Genomic DNA, 27,558 nt, shown 5'->3' on the forward strand with positions numbered 1-27,558 from the left:
GACTTCAGGAAGACATAGACAGGCTGGTGGAATGGGCGGCCACGTGGCAGATGAAATTTAACGCAGAAAAGTGTGAAGTGATACATTTTGGTAGAAAGAATGAAGAGAGGAAATATAAACTAAAGGGTACAATCCTAAAGGGTTTGCACGAACAGAGAGACCAAGGGGTATATGTGCACAAATCATTGAAGGTGGCAGGGGCAGGTTGAGAAAGCAGTTAAAAAACATACGGGATCCTGGCCTTCGTGAATAGAGGTATAGAGTACAAAAGTGTGGAAATTATGATGAACCTGTATAAAACACTGGTTCGGCCCCAACTGGAGTACTGTGTCCAATTCTGGGCATCGCACTTTAGGAAGGATGTGAAGACCTTGGAGAGGGTGCAGAAAAGATTTATGAGAATGATTCCAGAAATGAGGGACTTCAGTTACGTGGATAGACTGGAGAAGCTGGAGTTGTTCTCCTTAGAGCAGAGAAGATTGAGAGGAGATTTGATAGAGGCTCAAAATCATGAGGGGTCTGGACAGAGTAGATAGAGAGAAACTGTTCCCATTGGCGGAAGGGTCGAGAACCAGAGGACACAGATTCAAGGTGCTTGGCAAAAGAACCAAAGGTGACATGAGGAGAAACTTTTTTACTCAGCGAGTGGTTAGGATCTGGAATGCACTGCCTGAAAGGGTGGTGGAGGCAGACTCAATCGTGGCTTTCAAAAGGGAGTTGGATAAGTACCTGAAGGAAAAAAATTTGCAGGGCTACGGGGAAAGGGCGGGGGAGTGGGACTAGCTGAAGTGCTCTTGCAGAGAGCCGTCACGGACTCGACGGGCCGAATGGCCGCCTTCCGTGCTGTAACCATTCTATGTTTCTATGAAATTGAGCAGACTGTAAAAAGGGAAAGAAAAATAATTGAGAACTTTTTTTAAAGTTATTTTAAATTAATCTGTGACTAAAATTGCTTTTTACATTTTTAAAATATATATATATAACTTTTAAAGCAGCGAAATGACTACATGCAATGTGGGCTGTAATTTTGCCAGGACTTGTTTTGAAGCATGCCAACGGGTAAACGAACTAATGGCAGAACTTTGTATTTAAGATGTGCCATTGCATACTGAGCAGGCTGGGTTTGATTTATAAACGAGGGAATGATAGTCTTCCATATTCCACCCCCCCCCCCCCCTTTTTCATCCTGTGCAGGATTCACTGGCAGTGACCTGTTCTTGGGGCCCAGCCAATGTGCTCCTCGGCCAGCTGGCCCAGGGATGACGCTCCCTTTTGATTTTTACTTCTCTTCATGAGGAATCATAGATGTAAGGCTAGGATTGGGAATGCTGGTTTGTTCTCCAGCGCACAGCTTCACCGAGTCACTCCCTGCGGCCCTAATTTTAATTTCCCCTCTGCTGTACCAGATGCACAGAAGTGAGGATTTATGCTATAAAATGGTCTGTTTGTAAATGCTAATCTCAATACCTTAAAGTTTGAACAGAATTTAACCCAGTTTGAGAATGCCCTCCCCTCATGAGACACTGGATTCCTTTTTCGAATGAGTAAATTTCAAACTGTGTACATGTTCATTTCACTTGTCTGTAAAATGTGACACATCACCGCAGTAACGTAATTAAAACTGACCTTTTGGATTTTCCCCAAACTTGCGCGATTTCCTTTCATCATCCTCCGAATTTTTTTTTTGAACATAGAAATAGGAACCATCAGTGTGTTGGACTCTTGCCTTGAAACATAGTAAATGTGAACAATAAACAATCCCCTTACTAATTTGAAAACTATTTGTGCAATCCCCAGGCAATGGCTCAGTAGGTAAAAGCAATGTCTGCTGTGGTACCGAGCCATATAGATCAGGATGAACCCAAGTTTAATCCTCTACAGACTTCAGGAGGATATAGAGAGATTGGTGAAATGGGCAGACACATGGCAGATGAAATTTAATGCAGTGAAGTGATGCATTTTGGTAGAAAGAATGAGGAAAGGCAATATAAACAATTTTAAAGGGAGTGCAGGCAGAGAACGACCTGGGGTGTATGTACATCAATCTTTAAAGGTGGCAGGATACGTTGAGAAGGCTGTTAAAAAAGCATACTTGATCCTTGGCTTTATAAACAGAGGCATGGAGTACCAAAGCAAGGAAGTTATGCTAAAACTTTATAAAACACTAGTTAGGCCCCAGCTGGAGTATTGTATCCAATTCTGAGCACCACACTTTAGGAAGGAGAGAGTGCATAGGAGATTTTCTAGGATGGTGCCAGCGATGCAGGATTTCAGTTATGTGGAGAGACTAGAGAGGCTGGGCTTGTTTTCCTTGGAGCAGAGAAGGTTAAGGGGATATTTAATAGAGGTGTTCAAAATCATGAACGGTTTTTAAAGTAAATAAGGAGAAACTATTTCCAGTGGTAGAAGAGTCAGTAACCAGAGGACACAGATTTAAGATAATTGGTAAACGAACCAGAGACGAGATGAGGAGAAATTTTTTTTATGAAGCGAGTTGTTATGAACTGGATTGCGCTGCCTGAAAGGGTGGTGGAAGCAGATTCAATGATAACTTTCAAAAACAAATTGGATAAATAGTTGAAGGGGATAAATGTGCAGGGCTGTGGGGAAAGGGCAGGGGAATGTGACTAATTGGATAGCTCTTTCAAAGAGCCGACACACGCATGATGGGCCAAATGGCCTCCTTCTGTACTGTATCATTCGATGAAATGTGCGCTTAGCTGATTTCAGTCTTGGTCGGAGTAAGGGTGCTGCAATTGGTGAAGGTGGCCATGAGTTAGGAAAGGGAAAATCAGCCAGAGTTCTTGCTCCCGATTATTATCTAATAGCCTCTGCTGGAAAGTGTAGGTGTATAATAAGATTGACTGTGACATCTCCCAAGATTGATTAGCCTGCCGACACTTATTGTCTAATCTACCACTCGGACGCGGTACTGCAGGAGTGCACCCGGTGAACAGCCTGCGCTTTCAGAAGGAGAGAAAAGGGAAGGAAACTGTTTTTTTTACTGGATTTTGCTGAGGATAGGTTGCATAAACTTGGTTTGTAGCCCTTAAATTTGCAAGGTTGAGAGGTGATCTAACCGAGGTCTTTAAAATGCTAAAGGGATTTAATAGGGTATAGAGAAACGATTTCCTCTAGTGGGGAAATCCAGGACAAGGGGGCTTGATCTTCAAATTAGAGCTTGGCTATTTCGGAGTGAAATCGGGAAGCACTTTTTCACACAAATGGTAGTGTGAATCTGGACGTCTCAACCTCAAAAGGCTGTGGATGCTTAATACATTTTTGTTAGTTAAGGGTATCAAGGGATATGGAGCAAAGGCGACTAAATGGAATTGAGGTGCGATCTAATTGAATGGGGGAACAGACTCGAGAGGTTGAATGGCCTCCTCCTGTTCCTATGTTTTCTCATTAGATAATGGATTTATTGTAATAATATTCGGATTGCAGGGGCTGCCCTTTTCTGCCTGAATACAGAGGAAATCTCATTTACAGATCGCTCAAGTGCCTTCCCCATCTTCTTTCAAAAGCATATTGCAAAAAAAAAGTAATTAAAATATTCTATAATAATGGAAGAAACCCCTGAGATACTCACCTTTTATGTACAACAACTTGCATTTATATAGTGCCTTTAACATAGAAACCATCCAATAGTACTTTACAAAAGCATAATTAAAAAATGGACGAGCCAAAGAAGGAGATATTAAGTTCGGTGACCAAAAGCTCAGTTAAAAAGTTGATTTTTAAGGAGGTTCTTAAAGGAGGAGAAGGTGATGGCGAGGTGGAGGACTTTAGGTAAGAATTCCAGCGCATGTGCCGAGATGGCCTAAAGCATGGCTGCCAATTCTCTTTGCCCTACAATTGGTAGCCATGCCTTAGGCACATCTACTTCTATCAAGGGGGCATGCACAAGAGGTTAGAGTCAGAGGAATGGTGAGTTCAAGGGGTGGGAAGTCTTACGGCTGGAGGAGGGTTGAGGCAGCAGAGTCTTAGATGAGCTGAAATTTATGCAAGGTGGTGCATGGGAGGAAACATTGGTATAATCATCTCTGGAGGTGACAAGGCATGGGTGAGGGGCTGAGGTGGGGGTGGAGGTGTCATATAAAGTCAAGATGGCGGCCGAGACGGTCCGGTGCTAGCGCACTCTCCCTGCTTCAGGCGGCCCGCTCTCGCCGCTCGCTCCCGCAACCGGAGCGAAGTGTTCGGCGAGTCGGGCGGAGGCAGCGCAGCACGGCGCGGCGAGCAGCAATAGCAGCCACGACGACCCGCTGCAGCACGTCGGCTGGCAGCTGCATGGCGGGAAGCTCGTAGTCCGACTGGGAGGAGGGGAGCCGAGCATGGCGGCCAGAGGTCGGATCGTGAGCGGGAGAAGCAGGCCACCACACGTGGAGCCGGCAACAGTGAGGAGGAGGCCGCGGTGACGAGGACGGAGCGGCTGAGGGACATCGTGCTCCCACTGCCACTGGAAGCCATTGAATTGACTTTCTGAACACGGCGCTGTAAGAATAGCTGACGTGTCCCTACGGGGAGTAAGCATTCCATTGTACTTGTACTAGTACTGGTTACATATGGCAAATAAAATTGAATTGAATTGAATTGAAGGTGGGCAATGTTATAGAGGTAAAAGTAAGTGGTCTTTATGAGGAAGAATATATTGAGTCGGAAGCTCAGCTCGGTTTCGAATAGGATGTCAGTCGTGGCTTAGTGGTAGAACTCTCGCCTCTGAGTCAGAAGGATGTGGGTTCAAGTCCAGAGAGTTGAGCACAAAATATAGACTGAGACTTCAGTGCAGTCTGAGGTGCTGTCCTTGGGTTGCGACATTAAACTGAGGCCCCGTCTGCACTCTCAATGGATGTAATAGATCCCATGGCATTATTTTGATGAAGAACAGGTGAATTCTCCCCGGTGTCCTCGCCAATATTTATCCTTCAACCAACATCACTAAAACAGATTATCTAGTCATTATCACATTGCTGTTTATGGGACCTTGCTGTGGTCAAATTGACTGCCACGTTTCCTACATTACAGCAGTGACTACATTTCAAAAGTGCTTTCTTGGCTGTAAAGCGCTTTGGGACGGCTTGAGGTCGTGAAAGGTGCTATATAAATGCAATTTCTTTCTGAAGTTGCAAAAATCTGGTTCAGCCTGAAACAGCAGCTAAGGAAAGGAATGGAATTGGTGTTTGAGGCAGGGGCCAAGGATGATGGCTTTGGTCTTCCATGGATGCCAAGGCATACATTACACTCTTGTTCAAAAAAGGGTGTAAGGATAAACCCAGAAACTACAGGCTAGTTAGTTTAACCTCGGTAGTGGGGAAGCTTTTGGAAACGACAATCAGGGACAAAGTTAACAGTCACTTGGACAAGTGTGGATTAATTAAGGAAAGCCAACACGGATTTGTTAAAGACAAATCGTGTTTAACCAACTTGATTGAGTTTTTTGCTGAGGTAACAGAGAGGGTTGATGAGGGCAATGCGGTTGACATGGTGTACGTGGATTTCCAAAAGGCGATCGACAGAGTGCCACATAATAGGCTTGCCAGCAAAGTTGAAGTCCATGGAATAAAAGGGACAGTGGCAGCCTGGATATGGAATTGGCTAAGTGACAGGAAACCGAGAGTAGTGGCTGTTTCTCGGACTGGAGGAAGGTATACAGTGGTGTTCCCCAGGGGTCGGTACTAGGACCACTGCTTTTCTTGATATATGTTAATGACTTTGCCTCGGGTGTACAGGGCACAATTTCAAAATTTGCAGTTGACACAAAACTTGGAAGTATAGTGAACAGTGAGGAGGATAGTGTTAGACTTCAAGAGGACATAGACAGGCTGGTGAAATGGGTGGCCACGTGTCAGATGAAATTTAATGCAGAAAAGTGTGAAGTGACACACTTTGGTAGGAAGAATGAGGAGAGGCAATATAAACTAAAGAGTACAATTCTAAAGCGGGGTGCATGAACCAAGAGGCCTGGGGGTTTATGTGCACAAATCGTTGAAGATGGCAGGGCAGGTTGAGAAAGCAGTTAAAAAAGCACATGGGATCCTGGGCTTCATAAATCGAGGCATAGAGCACAAAAGCAAGGAAGTTATGATGAAACACTGGTTTGGCCTCAACTGGAGTATTGTGTCCAATTCTGGGCACCGCACTTTAGGAAGTATGTGAAGGCCTTGGAGAGGGTGCGGAAAAGATTTACGAGAATGATTCCAGGGGTGAGGGACTTCAGTTACGTGGATAGACTAGAGAAGCTGGGATTGTTCTCCTTGGAGCAGTGAAGATTGAGAGGAGATTTGATAGAGGTGCTCAATCATGAGGGGTCTGGACAGAGTACAGGAAACTTTGGTTTATCCGGAGGTTAACTGTCCGGAATGCTCGAGCCACCGGCAAAATTCAGGAGTCGGTTCAGTAAGTTTTTTTTTCTTTTCGTTGCTTTTTTTTCACTAGTCAGGCTCTGCAAGGTCTAGCTAAAGCTGTTGCTTAGCTACAGAGACGCTTGCAAGCTACGGCCGACTGTTTAGAAGCGGTTTTGATGGGACGGCAACAGCTCGGTCCCGTCGGTGCCGGATATCACAAAGTTTCCTGTAGATGGAGAGAAACTGTTCCCATTGGCGGAAGGGTCGAGAACCAGAGCGCACAGATTCAAGGTGATTGGCTAAAGAATCAAAGGTGACATGAGGAAAAACTTTTTTACGCAGCGAGTGGTTAGGATCTGGAATGCACTGCCTGAAAGGGTGGTGGAGGCAGACTCAATCGTGGCTTTCAAGAGGGAATTGGATAAGTACCTGAAGGAAAAAAAATTTCAGGGCTACGGGGAATCGATGGGGGAGTGGGACTAGCTGAAGTGCTCTTGCAGAGAGCCGGCACTGGCTTGACGGGCCGAATGGTCTCCTTCTGTGCTGTAACCATTCTATGATTATAGTCCAGCAGAGCAGGACAGACCTCGTGGCAGAGGAATCCTGGAAATCAAATGTGAAGAGAGTCCCAGCTGTTGAAAAAAGCACAGTAAAAACACCAAGCTGGGTCATAGGATGGGCAATAAACTCTGTACAGGTAGCTTTAACTTGTAGCTTCAACTTATAGATTGAGCTAAAATGTACTCACGATTGCGATCAGGGGGTCTTAAGCAATGCCCTCTTAAGTAAGATATTATAGTTGTATAAGGAGATTGTTGCAATTGTTTAGCTTTGTACATTTTAAGGGATCAGTGCATTATGGGAGAGTTCAGTTTGCAGCTGGGCTTAATGGGAAACCCCATTCATTGCACTTTATTATTGAAGTGCTTTCTGACAGCTCAAATGATGTCCTAAACTTGCAAGAATGAAGTGGATCCCTCCTCTCGTGTTGATCCCTCCTGTTTAATGCTCATTGAAAACATTTTGCTCCATCCTGAGACAAGCAATAGTGGAATTTTTTAACTAGTTATAGAAAAAAATAATAAAAAGTTAAAAAGTAAATATTTTGTAGAAATTATGTTTGTACTTATTCTCTCTCTGTCTGTCTCACTCATCGTGACTGCCACTCTCACTCTCACACAGACCTCTTCACAGATTCTGTAGGACCTTGTTAGAAAGCATGTTTCAGCAGTTCCAGATGGGAGTTCTTCCTTGGTTGGTAGCTCTCCCTTGCCTCCTTGTGATGGTCTGGTCCAGATGATCAGAACTTCAACCTTTTAGTGAAATCCTGCAATTTCCAGTTAAAATCCAGATTCAAACTCAAATTCCGCAGTGTAGAGTCCCTGTGATCACCATTGTTGCTGCCTTGTAAAGTAGTTTACTTTATTTATTTGAATTTGTCAGGTATTTTCTGGGATAAAAGTGCAACAGTAATTTTAATTCTTGTGGCTCTACTGCATGTGAGAAATGGTACTAGTTATTAGGTTCTGCCTAGCAAATAAAAACATAGAAACATAGAAGATAGGAGCAGGAGTAGGCCATTCGGCCCCTCGAGCCTGCTCCGCCATTCAATGAGATCATGGCTGATCATCCAAATTCAGTACCCTGTCCCTGCCTTCTCCCCATATCCCTTGATCCCTTTAGCCTTAAGAAATATATCCAACTCTTTCTTGAATATATTTAATGAACTGGCCTCCACCGCCCTCTGTGGCAGAGAATTCCACAGGTTCACCACTCTCTGGGTGAAGAAATTCCTTCTCATCTCAGTCCTAAATGGCTTACCTCTTATCCTTAGACTATGACCCCTGGTTCTGGACTCCCCGGCCATCGGGAACATCCTGCCTGCATCTAGTCTGTCCAGGCCTGACAGAATTTTATAGGTTTCGATGAGATCTCCTCTCAACCTTCTAAACTCCAGTGAGTATAAGCCCAATCGACACAATCTCTCCTCATACGTCATTCCTGCCATCCCAGGTATCAGCCTGGTGAATCTTCGCTGCACTCCTTCCATGGCAAGAACATCCTTCCTCAGATAAGGCGACCAAAACTGCACACAATACTCAAGGTGTGGTCTCACCAAGGCCCTGTACAACTGTAGCAAGACATCCTTGTTCGTGTACTCGAACCCTCTTGCTACGAAGGCCAACATACCATTTGCCTTCTTAATCGCCTGCTGCACCTGCATGCTTACCTTCAGCGACTGGTGCACAAGAACACCCAGGTCTCTTTGCACTTCCCCTTCTCCCAATCTATTGCCATTCAAATAATAATTTGCCTTCCTGTTTTTGCCACCAGAGTGGATAACCTCACATATATCCACATTATAGTGCATTTGCCATGTTTCTGCCCAATCACCCAACCTGTCCAAATCGTACTGGAGTTTCACGACATCCTCCTCACAGCATACCCTCCCACCCAGCTTTGTGTCGTCTGCAAATTTGGAGATATTACATCCAATTCCCTCGTCCAGATCATTAATATATATTGTGAACAGCTGGGGTCCTAGGACCGATCCTTGCGGTACCCCACTAGTCACTGCCTGCCACTCGGAAAACAACCCGTTTATTCCAACTCTTTGCTTTCTATCTGCCAACCAGTTCTCTATCCAAGTCAATACCTTGTCCCCAATCCCATGTGCCTTAATTTTGCACGCTAATCTCTTATGTGGGACCTTATCGAAAGCCTTCTGAAAGTCCAAATACACCACATCCACTGGTTCTCCCTTATCTATTTTACCAGTTACATCCTCAAAAAATTCCAGTAGATTAGTCAAGCACGATTTACCTTTTGTAAATCCATGTTGACTTTGTCCGATCCTGTCACTGCTTTCCAAGTGCTCTGCTATTGCATCTTTTATAATGGACTCTAGCATTTTCCCCACTACCAATGTCAGGCTTACCGGTCTATAATTCCCCGCTTTTTCTCTACCGCCTTTTTTGAATAGTGGGGTAACATTAGCTACCCTCCAATCCATGGGTACTGTTCCAGAATCTATCGAGTTCTGGAAGATGACCAGCAATGCATCTACTATCTCCAGGGCCACTTCCTTAAGTACCCTAGGATGTAGATTATCAGGCCCTGGGGATTTATCGGCCTTCAATCCCGTCAACTTCCCCAACACCATTTCCTTACAAATGCTGATTTCTTTCAGTTCCTCCCTCTCATTACTCCCTATGTTCCCTGACATCTCTGGGAGGTTATTTGTGTCCTCCTTTGTGAAGACAGAACCAAAATATGTATTTAATTGGTCTGCCATTTCTTTGTTCCCCATTATAAATTCCCCTGATTCTGACTGTAAGGGACCTACGCTTGACTTCACCAGTCTTTTTCTCTTCACATATCTATAAAAGCTTTTACAGTCAGTTTTTATGTTCCCTGCAAGCTTACTTTCATAATCTATTTTCCCCCTCTTAATTAATCCCTTTGTCCTCCTTTGCTGAATCCTAAACTGCTCCCAATCCTCAGGTTTGCTGCTTTTTTTGGCCAATTTATATGTCCTCTCTTTGAATCTTATGTTATCCCTAATTTCCCTTGTTAGCCACGGTTGAGTCACCTTTTTTGGTTTATTTTTATGCCAAACTGGGATAATCAAATTCTGTAGTTCATCCATGCGATCTTTGAATACTGCCTATTTAGATCGATTTTCCTATTCTATCTTCACTTTTTCAGCAGAGCTCTAGAAAATGTATATCTTCAGTTAGTTTTATACTGTGGTGTATTTGGATTTTCAGAAGGCATTCGATACGGTGCCGCACAAGAGGTTATTAAACAAAATTAAGGCTCATGGGATTGGGGTAATATACTAGCATGGATTGAGTATTGGGTAACAGACAGAAAACAGAGAGTAGGAATAAACGGGTCATTTGCAGGTTGGCAGGCTGTAACTAGTGGGGTACCGCAAGGATCAGTGCTTGGGCCTCAGCTATTCACAATCTACATCAGTGATTTGGATGAGGGGATCAAATGTAATATGTCCAAGTTTGCTGATGATACAAAGCTGGGTGGGAATGTAAGTTGTGAGGAGGATGCAAGGAGGCTTCAAGGGGATATAGACGGGCTAAGTGAGTGGGCAAGAACATGGCACATGGAATATAATGTGGAGAAATGTGCAGTTATCCACTTTGGTAGGGAAAATAGAAAAGCAGAGTATTTTTTAAATGGTGAGAGATTGGGACCTGGGTGTCCTTGAACACGAATCACTGAAAGTTAACATGCAGGTACAGCAAGCAATTAGGAAAGCAAATGGGATGTTGGCCTTTATTACAAGAGGATTTGAGTATATGAGTAAAGACGTCTTACTACAATTATATAGGGCCCTGGTGAGACCACACCTGGAGTATTATGTACAGTTTTGGTCTCCTTACCTAAGGAAGGATATACTTGTCATAGAGGGAGTGCAACAAAGGTTCACCAGACTGATTCCTGGGATGGGGGGGATTGTCCTATGAGGAGAGATTGCGTAGACTCGGCCTATATTCTCTAGAGTTTAGAAGAATTAGAGGTGATCTCATTGAAACGTACAAAATTCTTATAGTGCTTGACAGGATAGATGCTGTGGAGCACATTGGAGACGCTGTACTTCTGCTATTTAAGGCTATGATATTCAATAATAAATATATATTTTGTGTATTCAAATAATGTACACATGAATTCCCTTGGAAAGGTACTGGATTCCAGTATTCTTTTCTAGTAAACTGATTACTGAAATGAAATATGAATAACTTTTTAACAAATAATGGTGAGAAAGTGGAGCTGTGAGGATTACCAAGTATTTGCATGTTGCAGATTATGGCAGAAGCGTATGAAAGGATATAAAAAGGAATACTGCAGATGTTTCAGGTATGCAGTCTGGTTAGCCAGCCATGGATGGAGTGGAAGAGCATATGGCCACAATTTTTCAAACCCCACCTTCACAATCCCAGTCAGGACTGTTGGAGCACATCACTGAGTGGAGGCGAGGTGCTTCTCCAAATGGATTAGTGGGAAAATTGGAATCTAAGCCAACCAGATGCCCTGTAGCTGGTCTTCCTGTTGGCTGATTATAGAACTGCAGTGTCCATGCCTGGACTGGAGACAATAATGGTGAATAGTATCAAATGGAGAGAGCACCTAAAGTAAGGGAGAAACTCATGTACAAACAGAAAATGAGCCATGACATATTGCAACTTGGAAATTTGCCTTTGAGAATTGTACCAAAAGGTCAAAGCTGTTCTTATCATGACCATCATTTGACTTGCAAGACATATTTTAGTTATTAAATATAATCCCCTCACATTCAGTTCATACGTGGTGACAGTATGTACATATTCCCCTGTATAAGATGATTATCATCACCCCTATACATCTGAGCTGTGCAACTTGCATTCCTGGAATACTGATTGTTACTATTTTGTGGTTTTGTTACAGGCGAAGACACACGTACAATGGCAAGGTAACATCACGTTCATGTTCAGCAAGTCCAACACGTAGATCAGATGAAGAAAATATTACCACTAACTTAACAGTTAAGATAAATGAGTGCAGGTGTTTTAATTCTAATATAAAATAACAACAGAAAATGCTGGAAAAACTCAGCAGGCCAGGCAACATCCATGGAGAGAAAATAGAGTCAACGTTTCGGGTCGAAACCCTTTTTCAAAACCCTTTTGCTATCGTTTTAATTCTAATGTTGTGTTCTCTTTTTGTGAGGTTGTAGCGATTCGTGTATATCGCCACTAAATAATCGAATTCGACTTCGACCAACTATAAATAAGTTGTTTATTTACAGGAACTGGTTAAATACAACAGGTAAGGTAGCAGGTAAGATGGCTGACTGTAGGAGCACCGTGGTGTAGGTCTTTCCCCAGCGGGGACGCCACGAGGACTAACTAGAAGTTTCCCAGCTCAACTGCCAGCAGGTTCCAAGCTCAACTGCCAGCAGGTTATGAGCTCTACTGTTGGAAGGTTCCGAGCTCTGACGTCATGACGTCATCAGAGTACAGGAGAGGAGCCTGAGTATAGTAACAGACACATACAGTAAGGTAAGTTAAAGGGAATTATGTATCTCAATGTAAGGGACAACCAGTGGTACCGCCACAAGGTAGTATTAATAATGCGCATTCATTCCAGGCTATCTTCCTCAGGAAGATGATAGTCCAGACCATGGACATTTTGATTGATGTCAAAGGAGCTCCTTGGTTGACTTATCAAGCATCTGGGTGAAGGGACACTCCTTCATCCCACACATCAAGCCAAGATTTTACTTAACCATACTTTACCATATAAAGGAAAGTCTGCATGCCAGACTTTTCACAAGATGCATTTGGATTTGAGTTTGTAGTCGGGCTGATTTTGTATGGTTCAGGTTGCCCAGTTAGTATTCTTCAGACATGAAAAACCAATAACATGATTATTATGTCACTGGCATGTTCACACTGAATAGCCCTTTGGTTTTAATTTCACAGTAAAAACTGCCCTGTGTGTACTTAAAATTGCTTCTTAAAGATCTGAAGAAAAAACTGCGGATGCTGGAAATATGAAATAAAAGCAGAAAATCTTGGAACTGCACAGCAGGTTAATTGGGCAGTAAAGAGAAAAGATAGACTAATGTTTCAGATATATCTGATGGTTTTCCAGGAATTTCTATTTATACTGAAGTGGCTATTTTCTACTGTAAATAAGTGGCTACTTTCTACTCTATAGACATAGAGGAGTACAAAGCAAAAACATGCAAAATGGTTCTCGGATCGCAGCTACCTGCCTAACATCCTATTGAAATGAATAGGAAACGCAGCCACTTATACTTTGAGGATAGGTCACATTTTGAGTGGAAAATAAAAAGAGACAATAACTTTTTCCATTTTTCCCTGAAATATTGTGAATTTTAAAATGTTCTGTAGTGCTATGTATTCCATGAATTGTACAGAAGATCAATCGACAGAAATGTTAAGATTAGGGCACAGTATCAATTGTTGGAGTACCACTGCACCGTACTGCTGAGGAGTAAATGGTAGTTCATGCCCACGGTCCCATCCATGGTGGATTAATAAACTTGGCTGGGATGCCACAGGTTGGTGCTCCGTGGAGGCAGGTGTCTCTCCACTGATGGGGAAGGAAAATTACAGGGTGGTTTATGCACCTTAGTGGTTGCAGAATGGCACAGGCAGAAGTCTGAGAACAGTTTACCTGATGGCCCTATCAACCAAGAACAGTGTAGAGAGACTAAGGGGTAGGGCTGAGAATATAAAATAACTTTTTTAAAAAGTTAATTTTTTGCAGATTTTGCATGAATTAAAGAAGATTCAACTCTTCAGAAAAGGTCTTTCACTACTCCAGTAGATATCAAAGCATTGTTGTGGTGTAAAGTAGGGCTCACGGTGGACATTGTTGCTTGTGCTGTCAAGACAACACTTTGTATATGCTCAAGTTCATCAAACGACAGCTTGTACATGGTTGGAATTTGTGGCATTCCTTTAAAAGCACATTTTATGTTGTCACTGTTGCTTACCAATTACCACATATAGTGAAGCCTTCTAGAGGGTTTTCCGAAGTCACGTAATCCCATCTCTTGTGCACGGTGCAATTAGAGAGTGAGGCAAGAGCAGATAAAGTTTAACATTGCAATTACATAGAAACATAGAAGATAGGAGCAGGAGTAGGCCATTCGGCCCCTCGAGCCTGTTCCGCCATTCCATGAGATCATAGCTGATCATCCAAATTCAGTACCCTGTCCCTGCCTTCTCCCCATATCCCTTGATCCCTTTAGCCTCAAGAAATATATCCAACTCTTTCTTGAATATATTTAATGAACTGGCCTCCACCGCCCTCTGTGGCAGAGAATTCCACAGGTTCACCACTCTCTGGGTGAAGAAATTCCTCCTCATTTCAGTCCTAAATGGCTTACCCCTTATCCTTAGACTATGACCCCTGGTTCTGGACTCCCCGGCCATCAGAAACATCCTTTCTGCATCTAGTCTGTCCAGACCTGACAGAATTTTATAGGTTTCGATGAGATCCCCCCTCAATCTTCTAAACTCCAGTGAGTATAAGCCCAATTGACACAATCTCTCCTCGTATGTCATTCCTGCCATCCCAGGTATCAGCCTGGTGAATCTTCGCTGCACTCTCTCCATGGCAAGAACGTCCTTCCTCAGGTAAGGCGACCAAAACTGCACACAATACTCAAGGTGCGGTCTCACCAAGGCCCTGTACAACTGCAGCAAGACATCCTTGTTCCTGTACTCGAACCCTCTTGCTACGAAGGCCAACATACCATTTGCCTTCTTAACCGCCTGCTGCACCTGCATGCTTACCTTCAGCGACTGGTGCACCAGGACACCCAGGTCTCTTACCTAACCTGAGGCTGGCTGGCTCAGTAGGTTAGTGGTATTTTACCATGCCACTATAGTTAAATGAGTATTCTGGCACGATTTATGATGGGCTTCAAGTTCTTGGGGGATGGGAAGTGCAGTGGATTAAAGCTCTGTCCTTCACCTCTAGGACATAGGTTTGAATCGGGCCCAGACTGATGGGGTTAAAGTCAATTTCAGGTGACTGCAAGAGATCAAAGTGAGGTGTGTTTGAGGAGAAGGTATCCAGTTACCAGTGAATGCTAGTCTGCAGCACAGAGCTGACGATAATGCAGCCAGTGTTGGCACTAAATTGGAATTTTATTCAGAAAATGCAGTGTTGGTCTGGTGTAGCAGTAGATGCTAGGTTTATAAGAACACTAGAAAATATAATGATGTACTCATAGCAACCATCCTGTTGTACAAAGGACCTGATCAATTATGTCTGCCTTATAACTCAATCCCGCTCATAAGCAGATATTTAACCTGCTCTTTTTTAAGGAACAAATTGACTTAGGATGAGCTACATTTGCTAGAAATCTATTCCACATGTTTATTACTCAGATGGGGAAAAACAATTCTTCTAATTACTCGTCTTTCTTCAGTTCTTGATTCAATAGAAAGAAAAGAAGGAAGAACCTGCATTACATAGCATCACTGACCTCCTCAGGACGTCCCAAAGCGCTTTACTACCGTTCAATTCCTTTTGAAGTGTAGTCACTGTTGTAATGTAGGCAAATGTGGCAGCCAATTTGTGTACAGCAAGGTCCCACAAACAGCAAAGAGATAAATGACTCGATAATATGTTTTAATGGATGAGGGATATATATTGGCCAGGACACCAGGAGAACATCCTTGCTCTTCTTTGAAAAGTGCCATGGGATCTTTTACACCTCCCCTGAGAGAGTAGACAGGGCCTCGGTTTAATACCTCATTCAAAAGATGACCTCTCCAACAGTGCAGCACTCCCTCAGTACTGCACTGAAGTGTCGGCCTCTATTATGTGCTCAAGTCTCTGGAGTGGGGCTTAAACCCTCACCGTCTGACTCGGAGGCGAGGGTGCTACCCACTGAACCAAGCTGACAATGAAAAGTTCTGTTTTTAGAATGTCTCTTGATAATTTAGAACCCGAAGTGCTCGAATTATTCTTTCCACTCTTCTCCGAACCTACTTGATAAGCTTTTGAAGGTAGGGTGTGCAAAATTCCATGCACTTTCTATTTTTTTTAAATAGATGGTTGTTGTTTGTACAATAAAGAAACTGTTGGCTGAACTGAAATCTAAACACTTTTTTCTCCTGCTTGAGTTTTTAAAAAAAAATTCTCAGGATATGGGCATCACTGGCAAAGCTGGCATTTATTGCCCATCCCCAGTTGCCCTTGAGAAGGTGGTGGTGGTCCTTCTTCTTGAACTGCTGCAGTCCTAGTGGTGAAGGTACTCCCACAATGCTGTTAGGCTGGGAGTTCCAGGATTTTGACCTGTTATGAAAATATGAATATTTCTCCTATTTCTCTTCATTTTTTCCTCCTTTCTGACTTCAGTGTTTACTTAAAACAATAAAAATACAATTAGTGTACAAGGGATTAAAATACTCTTTTTTTAGAACTAATCCATATGTAGTCTGATAATCTGTAAGACTTTTGAATCAGAGACTTTCAGCGACTTCCTGATGCGATCACATACATGGGCAAAATGATTCCTATATCGACTTAAAAGAAAGACTTGCATTTATATAGCGCCTTTCATGACCTCAAGATGTCCCAAAGCATTTTGCAGCCATTGAAGTACTTTTGAAGTGTAGTCATTATATAATGTAGGAAACATGGCAGCCAATTTGCACACAGCAAACTCCCACAAACAGCAATGTGATAATGACCAGAGAATCTTTTTTTTTAGCGATGTTGATTGAGAGGTAAATATTGGCCAGGCCACTGGGGATAACTCCCCTGATCATCTTCGAAATAGTGTCATGGGATCTTTTACGCTCACCTGAAAGAGCAGACGGGGTCTCGGTTTAACATCCCATCTGAAAGACAGCACCTCCGACAGTGCAGCACTCCCTCAGCACTACACTGGAGTGTCAGCCTAGATATTGTCCTCAAGACTTGGAATCCAAATGATCCAATCTGAATTGAACTGAACTAGAGGCATTGAGGGAAGTTTCCAGTTTATAATCCGGACACAATGAAGGTTATTGTACATAGAATGATTTCCCGAGCAGCTGTTCCCAAATCGTACGGGTTTCACGTGTGTTATAATGTTGCGGTCATGTATACATAAATGCAAGTTGTTGTTGTACTTGTAATTTGATTAGTACCTAGAACAAAGCCACTTTATCTTGAGTAATTTACAGATCAGAGCACTGGGCTTCAGTCTCATGTTGACGCTTGGTAGGTGAACAACAGCTTCTATTTTACTTTTAATTATTGCAAAAGTTAATGACATAAAATACAGAAATGTTCCCTATTTGATAAAGAACAAAAATACTGCTGTCTTTATACTCAGCACAGATAGGGATTGAATTGGAAACCTTTTTGGTCTGTATGACATGGTACCACACCATGTGATGTATTTACCCACGGAGCCATTTGAGGACTTGAACACTATTCTAAATATGGGCTTGCCAATGAGTTATATCGGGTAAAAATAAACTGTTTTGAACTTTAATTAAATGCCCTTGAGAACCATCCCATAACTTGATTAGCCTTGCTGATAAGAGATTCTCCTTAACGGAATACTTTTGGTGAACGTAAATAATCTCACCCATATCCTCTTTGTTTCTACTTTTGCTAATGTATATCCATTAATTGTGTATGGCAAAATGGCACAATTTAAAGGTAATTCTGCATCTGACACGTGCTATATTTCATTCAGTGCCCAAAATGGAGGAGTTCCATTCTTATTTTAATTTTTCCCCAACTATGGTAAATAATGGCACCAATTCAAGCCTCAGTTGACCCATTGATACTGAATATAAGTTTGAAGGCACAATTTATGATTGTTTATAGAGACTGCACTATGTCTACATCTGAAAATAAACTCAATTGAAAACCACTGCTGTAACAAAAGCAATACAAAACTGCTGCTGTGTTCCTCTTAGGCTTGTTGTCACATTGTTAATGTTTAATGTACAGTATAAAGTCTGCTTTGCTCTCCTATTTCTTCCAAGCGACCCAGACTCCTCATGTAGACGGTACCACTTCATTTTAGTCTATCTGCACTAAAAAAAAGTTAGCTATAAACAACCGTTAATGACGGACTGACAACTGGAATCAAAACATACCATGCAAAGATAGCTCTCTAAAGCACGCACAACTATGTTTACAGGCTTTCCTCAGTGATTTTATTAATTCTTGAATAAATGTTATTGAAAATCAGGGCAACTGCTGTTGGGTTCTTTATATTTTAATACAGTAAGTTCATCTGGGGAGGGGGGGGGGACAGTTTTGAGCCATTATAAATAAAGATTATCATTTGATTTTCTCAGTGCCTATTTTAAAAATAAAACCACTGAAAACAAATTGTGATTACCCTTCTCTCTCCTCCCAGCTTTCTGACCAAAATACAGTGGCAACATGAAGGCATACTAGTATTGACTATGAATTCATTGGTAGCACAGACCCCTTTGTGCTTCTAAAAATAAATCTCTATTTTTAGTGTTCTGGAGTTTTGCACTGTGTTAGCATTGGGGTCAAAATGCTTTTGAAGCCATTTTTGCATTGAAAATGCTCCATGTATGATGTGGAACGTATAAGCAACTGTATGGCAAGAAAGAAAGAAGAAGTTTGCATTTATGTAACGCCTTTCACGTCCTCGGGATGTCCCAAGCGCTTCACAGCAAATTAATTACTTTAACCGTAGTTACTGTTATGTTGACAAACACTGCAGCCAATTTGAGCACAGCAAGGTCCCACAAACAGCAATAGGGTAGATGACCACTTACTCTGTTTTGATGTTGGTTGTGGGATTAATGTTGGCCACAAGACAGGGAGAACCTCTCTGCTCTTCTTTGAATAGTGCCATGGGATCTTTTAGAGGGCAAATGAGGCCTCAGTGTAACATCTCATCTGAAAGATGGCACCTCTGACATTGTAGCCCTCCTTCAGTGTTTCACTGGAGTGTCAACCTAGAGTACGTGCTCAAATCTTGGGAATGGATCTTGAACCCACAATCTACTGACTCAAGTGAGTGTGCTACCACTGAGCAAAACTGTGTTAAGTAAAAAATAATAATTCGGAACAAATCGAGCAAGGTGAGGACAGTGGACCAGACTCTGCAATCCTTGGGACCCACAGTACTGGAGGATCTTAACAAAGAGCAAGAGCATTGAATTCTCTGATAGTGGCATTATGATGTTGAAAAATAGCAGCAGCTTATAGAGCCTGCTAAACCTAAAAACCTTGGATGGTGATTTTCAATTTGTTACCTAACTGTTTTTGTTTGTCCCATTTTTGTTTCGTTCCCACTTACTAGTTCCTTCCACTGCTACTATGTCCCAATTTCATACTTCTGTAATCTACTGTCGAAAATATTACAAAAAGTCTTGTGTCTGTGCCAGTGCCTGTTGCTCCAATTGTCCGTCCCACCTGGAAGGTCTGGATGAACTAAATCTCCAGTTTAATGTCTGCAAAACCAAAGCCTTTTCATCACCTTGGCAGCAAGGTCTCTGACCGTGTCCCCATTAATTTCCATGGCTGCCACCCTCGGGAGGTGCCAAACCGAATATAAGTTTGGCTGTTCTATTTGAAAGGGCAGATTAATCTATGTCAGTACTGATTTTCAGTGAAACCATTGGAAAGTGCACAAAAATGTCTTTGTGTTACTCACCTCTGATATTTTTACTGCTCTCTTTAACTGTGGGAAAGGCCCGAAACTCAACGTGGAGACTTCCCCGCTAGGACAGCTGGGATCGGGAGCTTGCTGTGTGGGGAAATTGTGGTTGCCCGACCAGGGTCTTACCACCTCCTGCGAGGTTTATCAAATGAAAAGGTTATGTAAAGTTGACATCTTGTATTTAAACTCTAATATTCCTCATTTGGATACACACCATGGAATGCTGCACTTTCATCCAATAGAACTCAACAGTCTGTGGGATCCTGTGTGTCATTTTGCATTACCTGTGAAGTCCTGTATCACTTTGTGTTATCACTTAACTATAGAAGTTTTAAAGAAAACCCACATCTATCTATTTAATTAAAGTCTTGTGTTTAGTGTGGTTTGTTGCACCTTTCAAAGAGTGGCCTCTGGTGTCTCACTTCAAAGTTCTGCATCTCAAAGTGTTATGCCCATAGGGCAAAGTTGGTGATTGCCTGAAATAATGACCTTATCTTTCAAATAACCAATTAAATATCAGTTGACTAAGCGTGAACGACTCAAACAGTTTGATTCACTTGGCAAGTGCCAATGAGGAAAGAGAAAGTATCCCACACACTTTTTTAGTGATGTTGATTGAGGGATAAATAAAAATGTTTGTGCTCAAGCCTCTGGAATGGGACTTAAACCCACAACCTTCTGACTCAGAGGTGAGTGTTACCAACTGAGCCACAGCTGATACTTTAAAAGTCTGCCATTTCCTTATCACCCAATATAGCATCACCTGTATCTGTCTTTAATGGGCCCACATTCCCCCTCACCACCCTTTCTCTTGATATATTTATGAAGACTTTTACTGTTAGCTTTGATACGGGCAGCACGGTGGCATAGTGGTTAGCACTGTTGCCTCACAGCGCCAGGGACCCGGGTTCGAATCCGGCCTCGGGTGAGTGTCTGTGTGGAGTTTGCACATTCTCCCCGTGTTTGCGTGGGTTTCCTCCGGGTGCTCCGGTTTCCTCCCACAGTCCAAAAGATGTGCGGGTTAGGTTGATTGGCTATGATAAATTGACCCTTAGTGTTAGGGGGATTAAATACGTGGGGTTACAGGGATAGGGTGGGATATGTGTTGGTGTAGGGGTTACGGGGATCGGGTGGGATATGTGTCGGTGCAGGCTCGATGGGCCGAAATGGCCTCTATCTGCACTGTGGGGTTTCTGTGATTTCTGTGAACTCTTGCAAGTTTTTGTTCATACTTCCTTTTTGCACCTCATTACTTTTTTTTGTAACCCATGTTATTTTTATAGCTCTCCCAGTCTGCTGGATTTCTGCTTTTCCTTGCATTTGTGTAAGCCTTTTCTTTTAGCTTGATACTGTCTCTTCCCTTCTTTGTTGACCATGGTTACTTAAGAAAATTCATTTTTGGCAGTTAACAAGATATGCAAGTTCCAAAAGACATTCAGTACTCAAGGGTTAATCTGTGCTGTTTCGTTTCAGTGATGTGTACAAGGGGAGCTTTTGCCTTTTTGAGGCATTTACTGGTTTTGTATTGTACCGAAAACTACTTTGAATGCATCACACTGTTTTTCTGTAGGCTTACTTATTAACAACTCAGCCCAGTTTACTGTGGCCAATTTATTTTGCATCCATTCAAAGTTTGCCGTACTTAAATTTAAAACCTTAGTTTGTGACTCTCCTTTCTCCCTCTCAACCTAATATCAAATTCAATTACATTGTGGTCAATATACGCAAGATATTCCCTTACAGTCATTGTTAACTAACTTTAATGCATTACTCATCCCTAAATCTAGTATGGCCTTATCCCTTGTCAGTTCTAAAACATATTTGCCTATAACTGAAGTTAAACTAATGGGCCTATGGTTTCATGGTTCCAACTTATTATCTTTTTTAAATATCTGTACCATATGGGTATCTCTCCAGTCCATAGGAAAAAATGACACACTTCAATGAGCTGTTAAACATATGAGCCAGTGGCTCGCATAACATAGCCCCCATTTTTTCAACATCCTAGGGTGAATACCAAATGGCTCAACAGCCCGATGATCTTTAAGAGTCCTAATTCCAGTGAGGACTATTTCTGGATCCACTTCTACACTTTCAATTTTAGCATCACCTCTATGCAATAGTATTGGTGACTGTTGCAAAGTGACCAATTACGCTCTAGTCAGGAATGATGTATGCAAGATGCGGGTTGAAGTTCACTTGAAAAGTCCCAACAATGTACAGCACTGTCAGCTTGTGCTATATTTCAATCTTTCGTTGCAACCCTTCTTGTGGCCACTGTGAGTTGGGACTAATAACATGGTGAAGATTTGTTCTTGAATTCATTAGGAACCCAGGTTGAGAATACCCGGGATCATTTTACTTGGAATCCTTACAATTGTGGAGACTTTCATTGCATAACCAGGGCTTAATTCTAATCCACACCCCAGGGATGAATGGACATTGTGTTAACCCAACTGCACTTCCCAGCTCCCATGTAAATGTACTATCTGTTGATTGGTAAACTGCTGCGATACCCATGCCACTTTGGAGCTCCACTGAAGTGGTTGACTGAATCCAACACTTTGCCAAAGTTGTGGCTTGAGGTTTCCTCCCTTTTGGTCTACATTTTTTTGGTTGGATTGTTTATTTCATTTTCATGCCAAATTTATTTTCAGATGTTTGTTTTCTTAATCCCTGTTTCATTTACAACCCTTTTGATTTTTTTTTCTTTTCTTCTGCTCTTTCTTAGCTGCTTGCTGTTCCTTTCTGAACTTATTGTTCGCACCTGTTGTGTTTTCATGTTTTTCTTTGGGTGGATGCTTTTCTTTGATGGTCTTTGTTCTGTTTAGTTTATTTTTATTTAATTTTATTTCCATTTCCTATGCTTATTTAATTTACTGTGCTGTAGTGCCTCTCTCCTCCTCCCTAACATCATCTTTCTGCTAAGTTTCATTCTCGTGTTCTTTCTAGTTCTCCAACATTGTAGTTACATAGAAACAGAGGGCGTGATCTTGTCAGCCCTGGAGAGGCGGGTATGGAGGCGGGACTGCTGGGAAAATGGCAGAATTTGGGGGCGGGTGCCCAAGCCGCCTCCGTGCCATCTTGCCAGGAGGCGGGTAGCCGACCCGTGCTGGGTCCCGTCTCCTTGGAGGCGGGAAGGGGATTACAGCCACAGGTAGTTAACAGGCAGATAAGAGGATTATCTCCATTTTACCCACAAAAGTGAGGGCTTCCCGAAGGCTGCGAACCCCGCCAGGGTCACCGAGGCGAGTAGTGGGTCTGCGGGGATCAGAGGGGTGCAGAAGTGCGCTGTGAAGGTAAGTGATGGGTGCAAGTGTGGAGAGGTGAACATGTGAGATAAGTGGAAAGTGTTAGAAAAGGTTTACTTACTTTTTGTTTCTTCATGCAGGCTGCAAGAGTTGGGTATGTGGAGAGTCTCGCACCTCCACGGCAGAGATGACATTTGGCCCTTGCAACAGCCATCTAATTTCTGCAAAAGAAAGAGGCTTGATGAGTCTTGAATTCAAGAACTCATCAAACTACAGAGAATGTCAGTGTTTGACAGCTTCACAGAGCTGTCAAACGATGACAATTCATCTGTCACAGATAAAACGTCATACGCTGACGTTCTATGTAACTGGCTTTCCCTTAATTGGCCTGATAAGCCCGCTAGGCGGGCTTAACAAGGTCAATCAAGGGAAAATGGCATGGGTTGGCCAGAAGTTGATGGAGGCGGGACTAAAACCCGACAAATGGGAGTCCCGCCTCCAAAAGCTCCCCATTGGCAAAATCCAGCCCATAGAAACATAGACAACTAGGAGCAGGAGTAGGCCATTCGGCCCTTCGAGCCTGCTCCACCATTCAATATGATCATGGCTGATCCTCTATCTCAATACTATATTCCCACTCTCTCCCCATACCCCTTGATGCCTTATGTCTAGAAATCTATCTATCTCCTTCTTAAATATATTCAGTGACTTGGCCTCCACAGCCTTCTGTGGTAGAGAATTCCACAGGTTCACCACCCTCTGAGTGAAGAAATTTCTCCTCATCTCAGTCCTAAATGTCCTACCCCGTATCCTGAGACTGTGACCCCTCGTTTAGACCCCCCAGCCAGGGGAAACATCCTCTCTGCATCCAGTCTGTCTCGCCCTGTCAGAATTTTATACGTTTCAATGAGATCCCCTCTCATTCTTCTAAACTCTAGTGAATACAGGCCTAGTCGACCCAATAAGTTTGAACTTATTACACTCAATAAAAGGAATAGTTATCTCCCTGTAATAGAGCAGAAGAAACAATGCATTTCAAGTGAGAATGATCGAAGAAACACAATAAAGAAATGGATGAGAGCTGGGACAGAGAGCTTATGAGGAAGGGGAAGATATGGGCTTTTTGGCAGCTGCACACTTGTGTTCTAGGCTGAGTTTTTATAATCATGTTTCTCGGAGAGAACTCTCTTAATTGGAGCAGTTTTGCTTACTGGAATATTGGTTTCTAAAGAAGTAATCAAAAAGGCTAATGGAATATTTGGCCTTTATCTCAATGGGGTTGTAATACAAAACTGAGGAAGTGATGCTTCAGTTGCACAGAGCCTTAGGCAGGCCCCATCTGGAGTACTGTGTTCAGTTTTGCACACCGAATCTCAGGAACGGTATGTTGGAGGGGGTTGAACACAGATTCATCAGAATGATACTGGGGCTTAAAGGGTTGCATGAACTTAGCTTGCATTCCCTTGCGTTTTGATGGTTCAGGGGGAGATCTAATTGCGTTCTTTAAAATGATAAAGGGATTCAATACGGTAGATACAGAACCTATTTCCTCTGGTGGGGGGAATCCAGAATAAGGAGGCATAAACTAGCCAATTTAGGAGTGAAATCAGGAAGATTTTTTTCACAGAGGGTAGTGAAAATCTGGAATTCTCTTCCCCAAAAAGCTGTGGATGCTGAGTGCAATTGAAACTTTCAAGCATGAGATGGATAGATTTTTGTTAAGCAAATGTATCAAGGGATATGGTTAAAGGTGGGTAAATGGGGTTGAGGAACAGATCAGCCATGATCTAATTAAATGGCAAAAACAGGCTCGAGGGGCTAAATGGCCTACCCCTGTTCCTATGTTCCTATTTATCAGATTTACTTTGCATGAAAAATGAGAAATGTTGCTGTTAATCTGAGCCATCCATAACCTTTTTATAATGATATACAATGACACTCGGGTGGGAGGAGGGGATTACTGCTCATATAATGTTCACCATTTTGGTAAGCTTTTGAGAAGGAAGAGAACACCTCTTACTCTGCAGTGAAAGGTGAAACTCACCACTGCAGTGTGGACAGTGGCGAGAAAATAAGCTGCTCAAAGTGATACCTGAAGTTCAAGCTTTTAGCTCAGGCCTTCACTTTTACAAATTTCAACAAAGTAATTTTATTAATCTTTTGTATAGAAAGTATTTGAAAGTATTTATTTTTGTTCCTCACTTTGAAACCCAATCTGTTTCATGACAGTTTAGTGTAAAATTTATTTGAATTGTGTTTCCAGGTGGTTCCGGAGTCCAGACCAGTTACATCTTCTGATGACAGTGACTTTGAAGCAAGATTGAACACGTGGAATCTTGGGGTATGTTCTGTTTGTCTGCTTTTGGTTTACATAGTATTACATAGTACATACTGTAGTTACATAGTATTTACAGCACAGAAACAGACCATTTGGCCCAACAGGTCCATGCTAGTGTTTATGCTCCACACGAGCCTCTCATCTAACCCCATCAACATATCATTCTATTCCTTTCTCCCTCATGTGCTTATCTAGCTTCCCCTTGAATGCATTTATGCTATTCGCCTCAACTACTCCTTGTGGTACCGAGTTCCACATTCTAACCATTCTCTGGGTAAAGAAGTTTCTTCTGAATTCCCTATTGGATTTATTAGTGACTATCCTATATTTATGGCCCCCAGTCCTTGTCTCCCCTGCAAGTAACAACATCTTCTCTATGTCTACCCTATCAAAACCTTTTATAATCTTAAAGACCTCTATCAGGTCACCCCTCAGTCTTCCCTTTTCTGGAGAAAATAGCCCCAGTACGTTCAATCTTTCCTGATGGGTATAACCTCTCAGTTGTGGTATCATTCTAGTTAATCTTTTTTGCACCTTCTCCAGTGCATCTATATCCTTTTTATAATATGGAGACCAGAACTGCTGTTCACAGTACTTCAAGTGTGGTTCAGCCAAGGTTCTATACAAATAACTGAGAGCTATGTTGATAGCATGTTTCGGGAGGTGGTCACCCCGCCGCTTAAGAATGTACAGGTGGAGAGGGAATGGGTGACCGCCAGACAAAAGAGGAGGACCAGGCTGGTAGTGCAAGAGTCCCCTGAGCCCATCTTGCTCACCAACCAGTATTCGGTGCTGAGTACTGGTGAGGGCGATGGTTCTTCTGGGGAGTGCAGCCAGAGCCAAGTCCACAGCACCATGGAAGGCTCAGCTGCACAGGGGGGGGGTGGGTGGGGAAGAGGAGAGGTAAAGCAATAGTGGTAGGCGATTCAATAGTTAGGGGAGCAGACGTGACTCCAGGATGGTATGTTGCCTCCCTGGTTCCAGGGTCAAGGAGGTCACTGAACGGCTGCAGGGCATTCTGAGGGGGAAGGGTGAACAGCCAGAGGTCGTGGTCCATATTGGTACCAACGACATAGGTAGAAAGAGAGATGAGGTCCTGCAGGCAGAGTTTAGGGAGCTAGGAAAGAGGTTAAAAAGCAGGACCGCAAAGGTAGTAATCTCTGGTGCCACGTGCTAGTGAGTACAGAAATAGGAAGATAGAGCAGATGAATGCGTGGTTGGAGAGATAGTGTGGGAGGGAGGGCTTTAGATTCCTGAGGAATTGGAACCGTTTCTGGGGGAGGTGGGACCTCTACAAGCTAAACGGGTTGCACCTCAATGGGAACGGGACCAATATCCTCGCGGGGGTTTTGCTAGTGCTGTTGGAGAGGGTTTAAACTAGCTTGGCAGGGGGATGGGAGCCTGAGGGTAGAATCAGAAGGGAGAAAAGCTAAGCTGGAAATAGAAGATAGGGGTTCAGGAGAAGGGGTATTCAGGAAGGCAAAGAGAAAGGAGAAGGCAATAGTGCAGTGCAGGGCAGGGGTAACGATAACCAGAATGCATCAGGAAGGGGCAGAGCGTACAAGCATAAGAGTGCACCAGAAAATAGAGTCAGAGTAAGGAAAAATGATAAGATAAAATTAAAGGCTCTTCATCTGAATGCACGCAGCATTCGTAACAAGATAGATGAGTTGACTGCACAAATAGAAATAAATGGGTATGATCTGATAGCTTTAAGGGGAGAACTACTTTTTACAGCTCCTGTATACTGTAGTACCGGCAGTGACCACACCTGTATATAACCCTGAGTAGGGATCTGTACTATTAGTTTTAGAGCAACCCTCACCCAGTAAACACCTGTTGATTGTTCCTCTGCAGTCTCTGTCTATTTGTTGAAGGACACCATACATCAAGATTCACGGATTTAACAATAGCCATTACAGAGACGTGGCTGCAAGGTGACCAAGGCTGGGAACTGAATATTCAGGGGTATTTGACATTTTGGAAGGATAGGCAGAAAGGAAAAGGAGATGGGGTAGCTCTGTTAATAAAGGATGAGATCGCTGCAGTGGTGAGGAATGATATTGGCTCAGAAGCTCAAGATGTAGAATCAGTTTGGGTGGAGATGAGAAATAGTAAGGGTAAGAAGTCACTGGTGGGAGTAGTCTACAGGTCCCCTAACAGTAGCTATACTGTAGGACAGAGTATAAATCAAGAAATACTGGGGGCTTGTAAGAAAGGTACTGCAATAATCCGAGTTATGGATTACCCTCAACTGGCAGTACTGTACTTAATCAAGCGTCTTCCACCATCCATTTAACACAACATTCTGTGAGTACCCAATTATACTGCACATTTCTTGATTTTTAAAAAATTTTTGTTTGTTAAAAATAGCCTCGGTAGATACACCTCTCCGTTATCCGGAATTTTTAATCAACCGGCATCATC

The 27,558-nt window shown here is 42.8% G+C and overlaps 1 protein-coding gene across 1 annotated transcript in view; it reads left to right on the top strand.

Annotated features, from left to right (window-relative positions):
• Nucleotides 1-27,558, top strand: part of cep112 (centrosomal protein 112) — a 420,760-nt gene that overhangs the window by 25,626 nt on the left and 367,576 nt on the right. Inside the window, exons 3-4 of the mRNA XM_085964113.1 lie at nucleotides 11,790-11,814; nucleotides 25,057-25,134. Of these exons, the coding sequence (XP_085820239.1) occupies nucleotides 11,790-11,814; nucleotides 25,057-25,134 (103 nt within the window). The remainder of the gene's footprint in view (nucleotides 1-11,789; nucleotides 11,815-25,056; nucleotides 25,135-27,558) is intronic.

The sequence above is a fragment of the Somniosus microcephalus genome, chromosome 21 (assembly GCF_052327205.1).
Source record: "Somniosus microcephalus isolate GS21.2 chromosome 21, FLI_Smic_1.0, whole genome shotgun sequence".
NCBI lineage: Eukaryota > Metazoa > Chordata > Chondrichthyes > Squaliformes > Somniosidae > Somniosus > Somniosus microcephalus.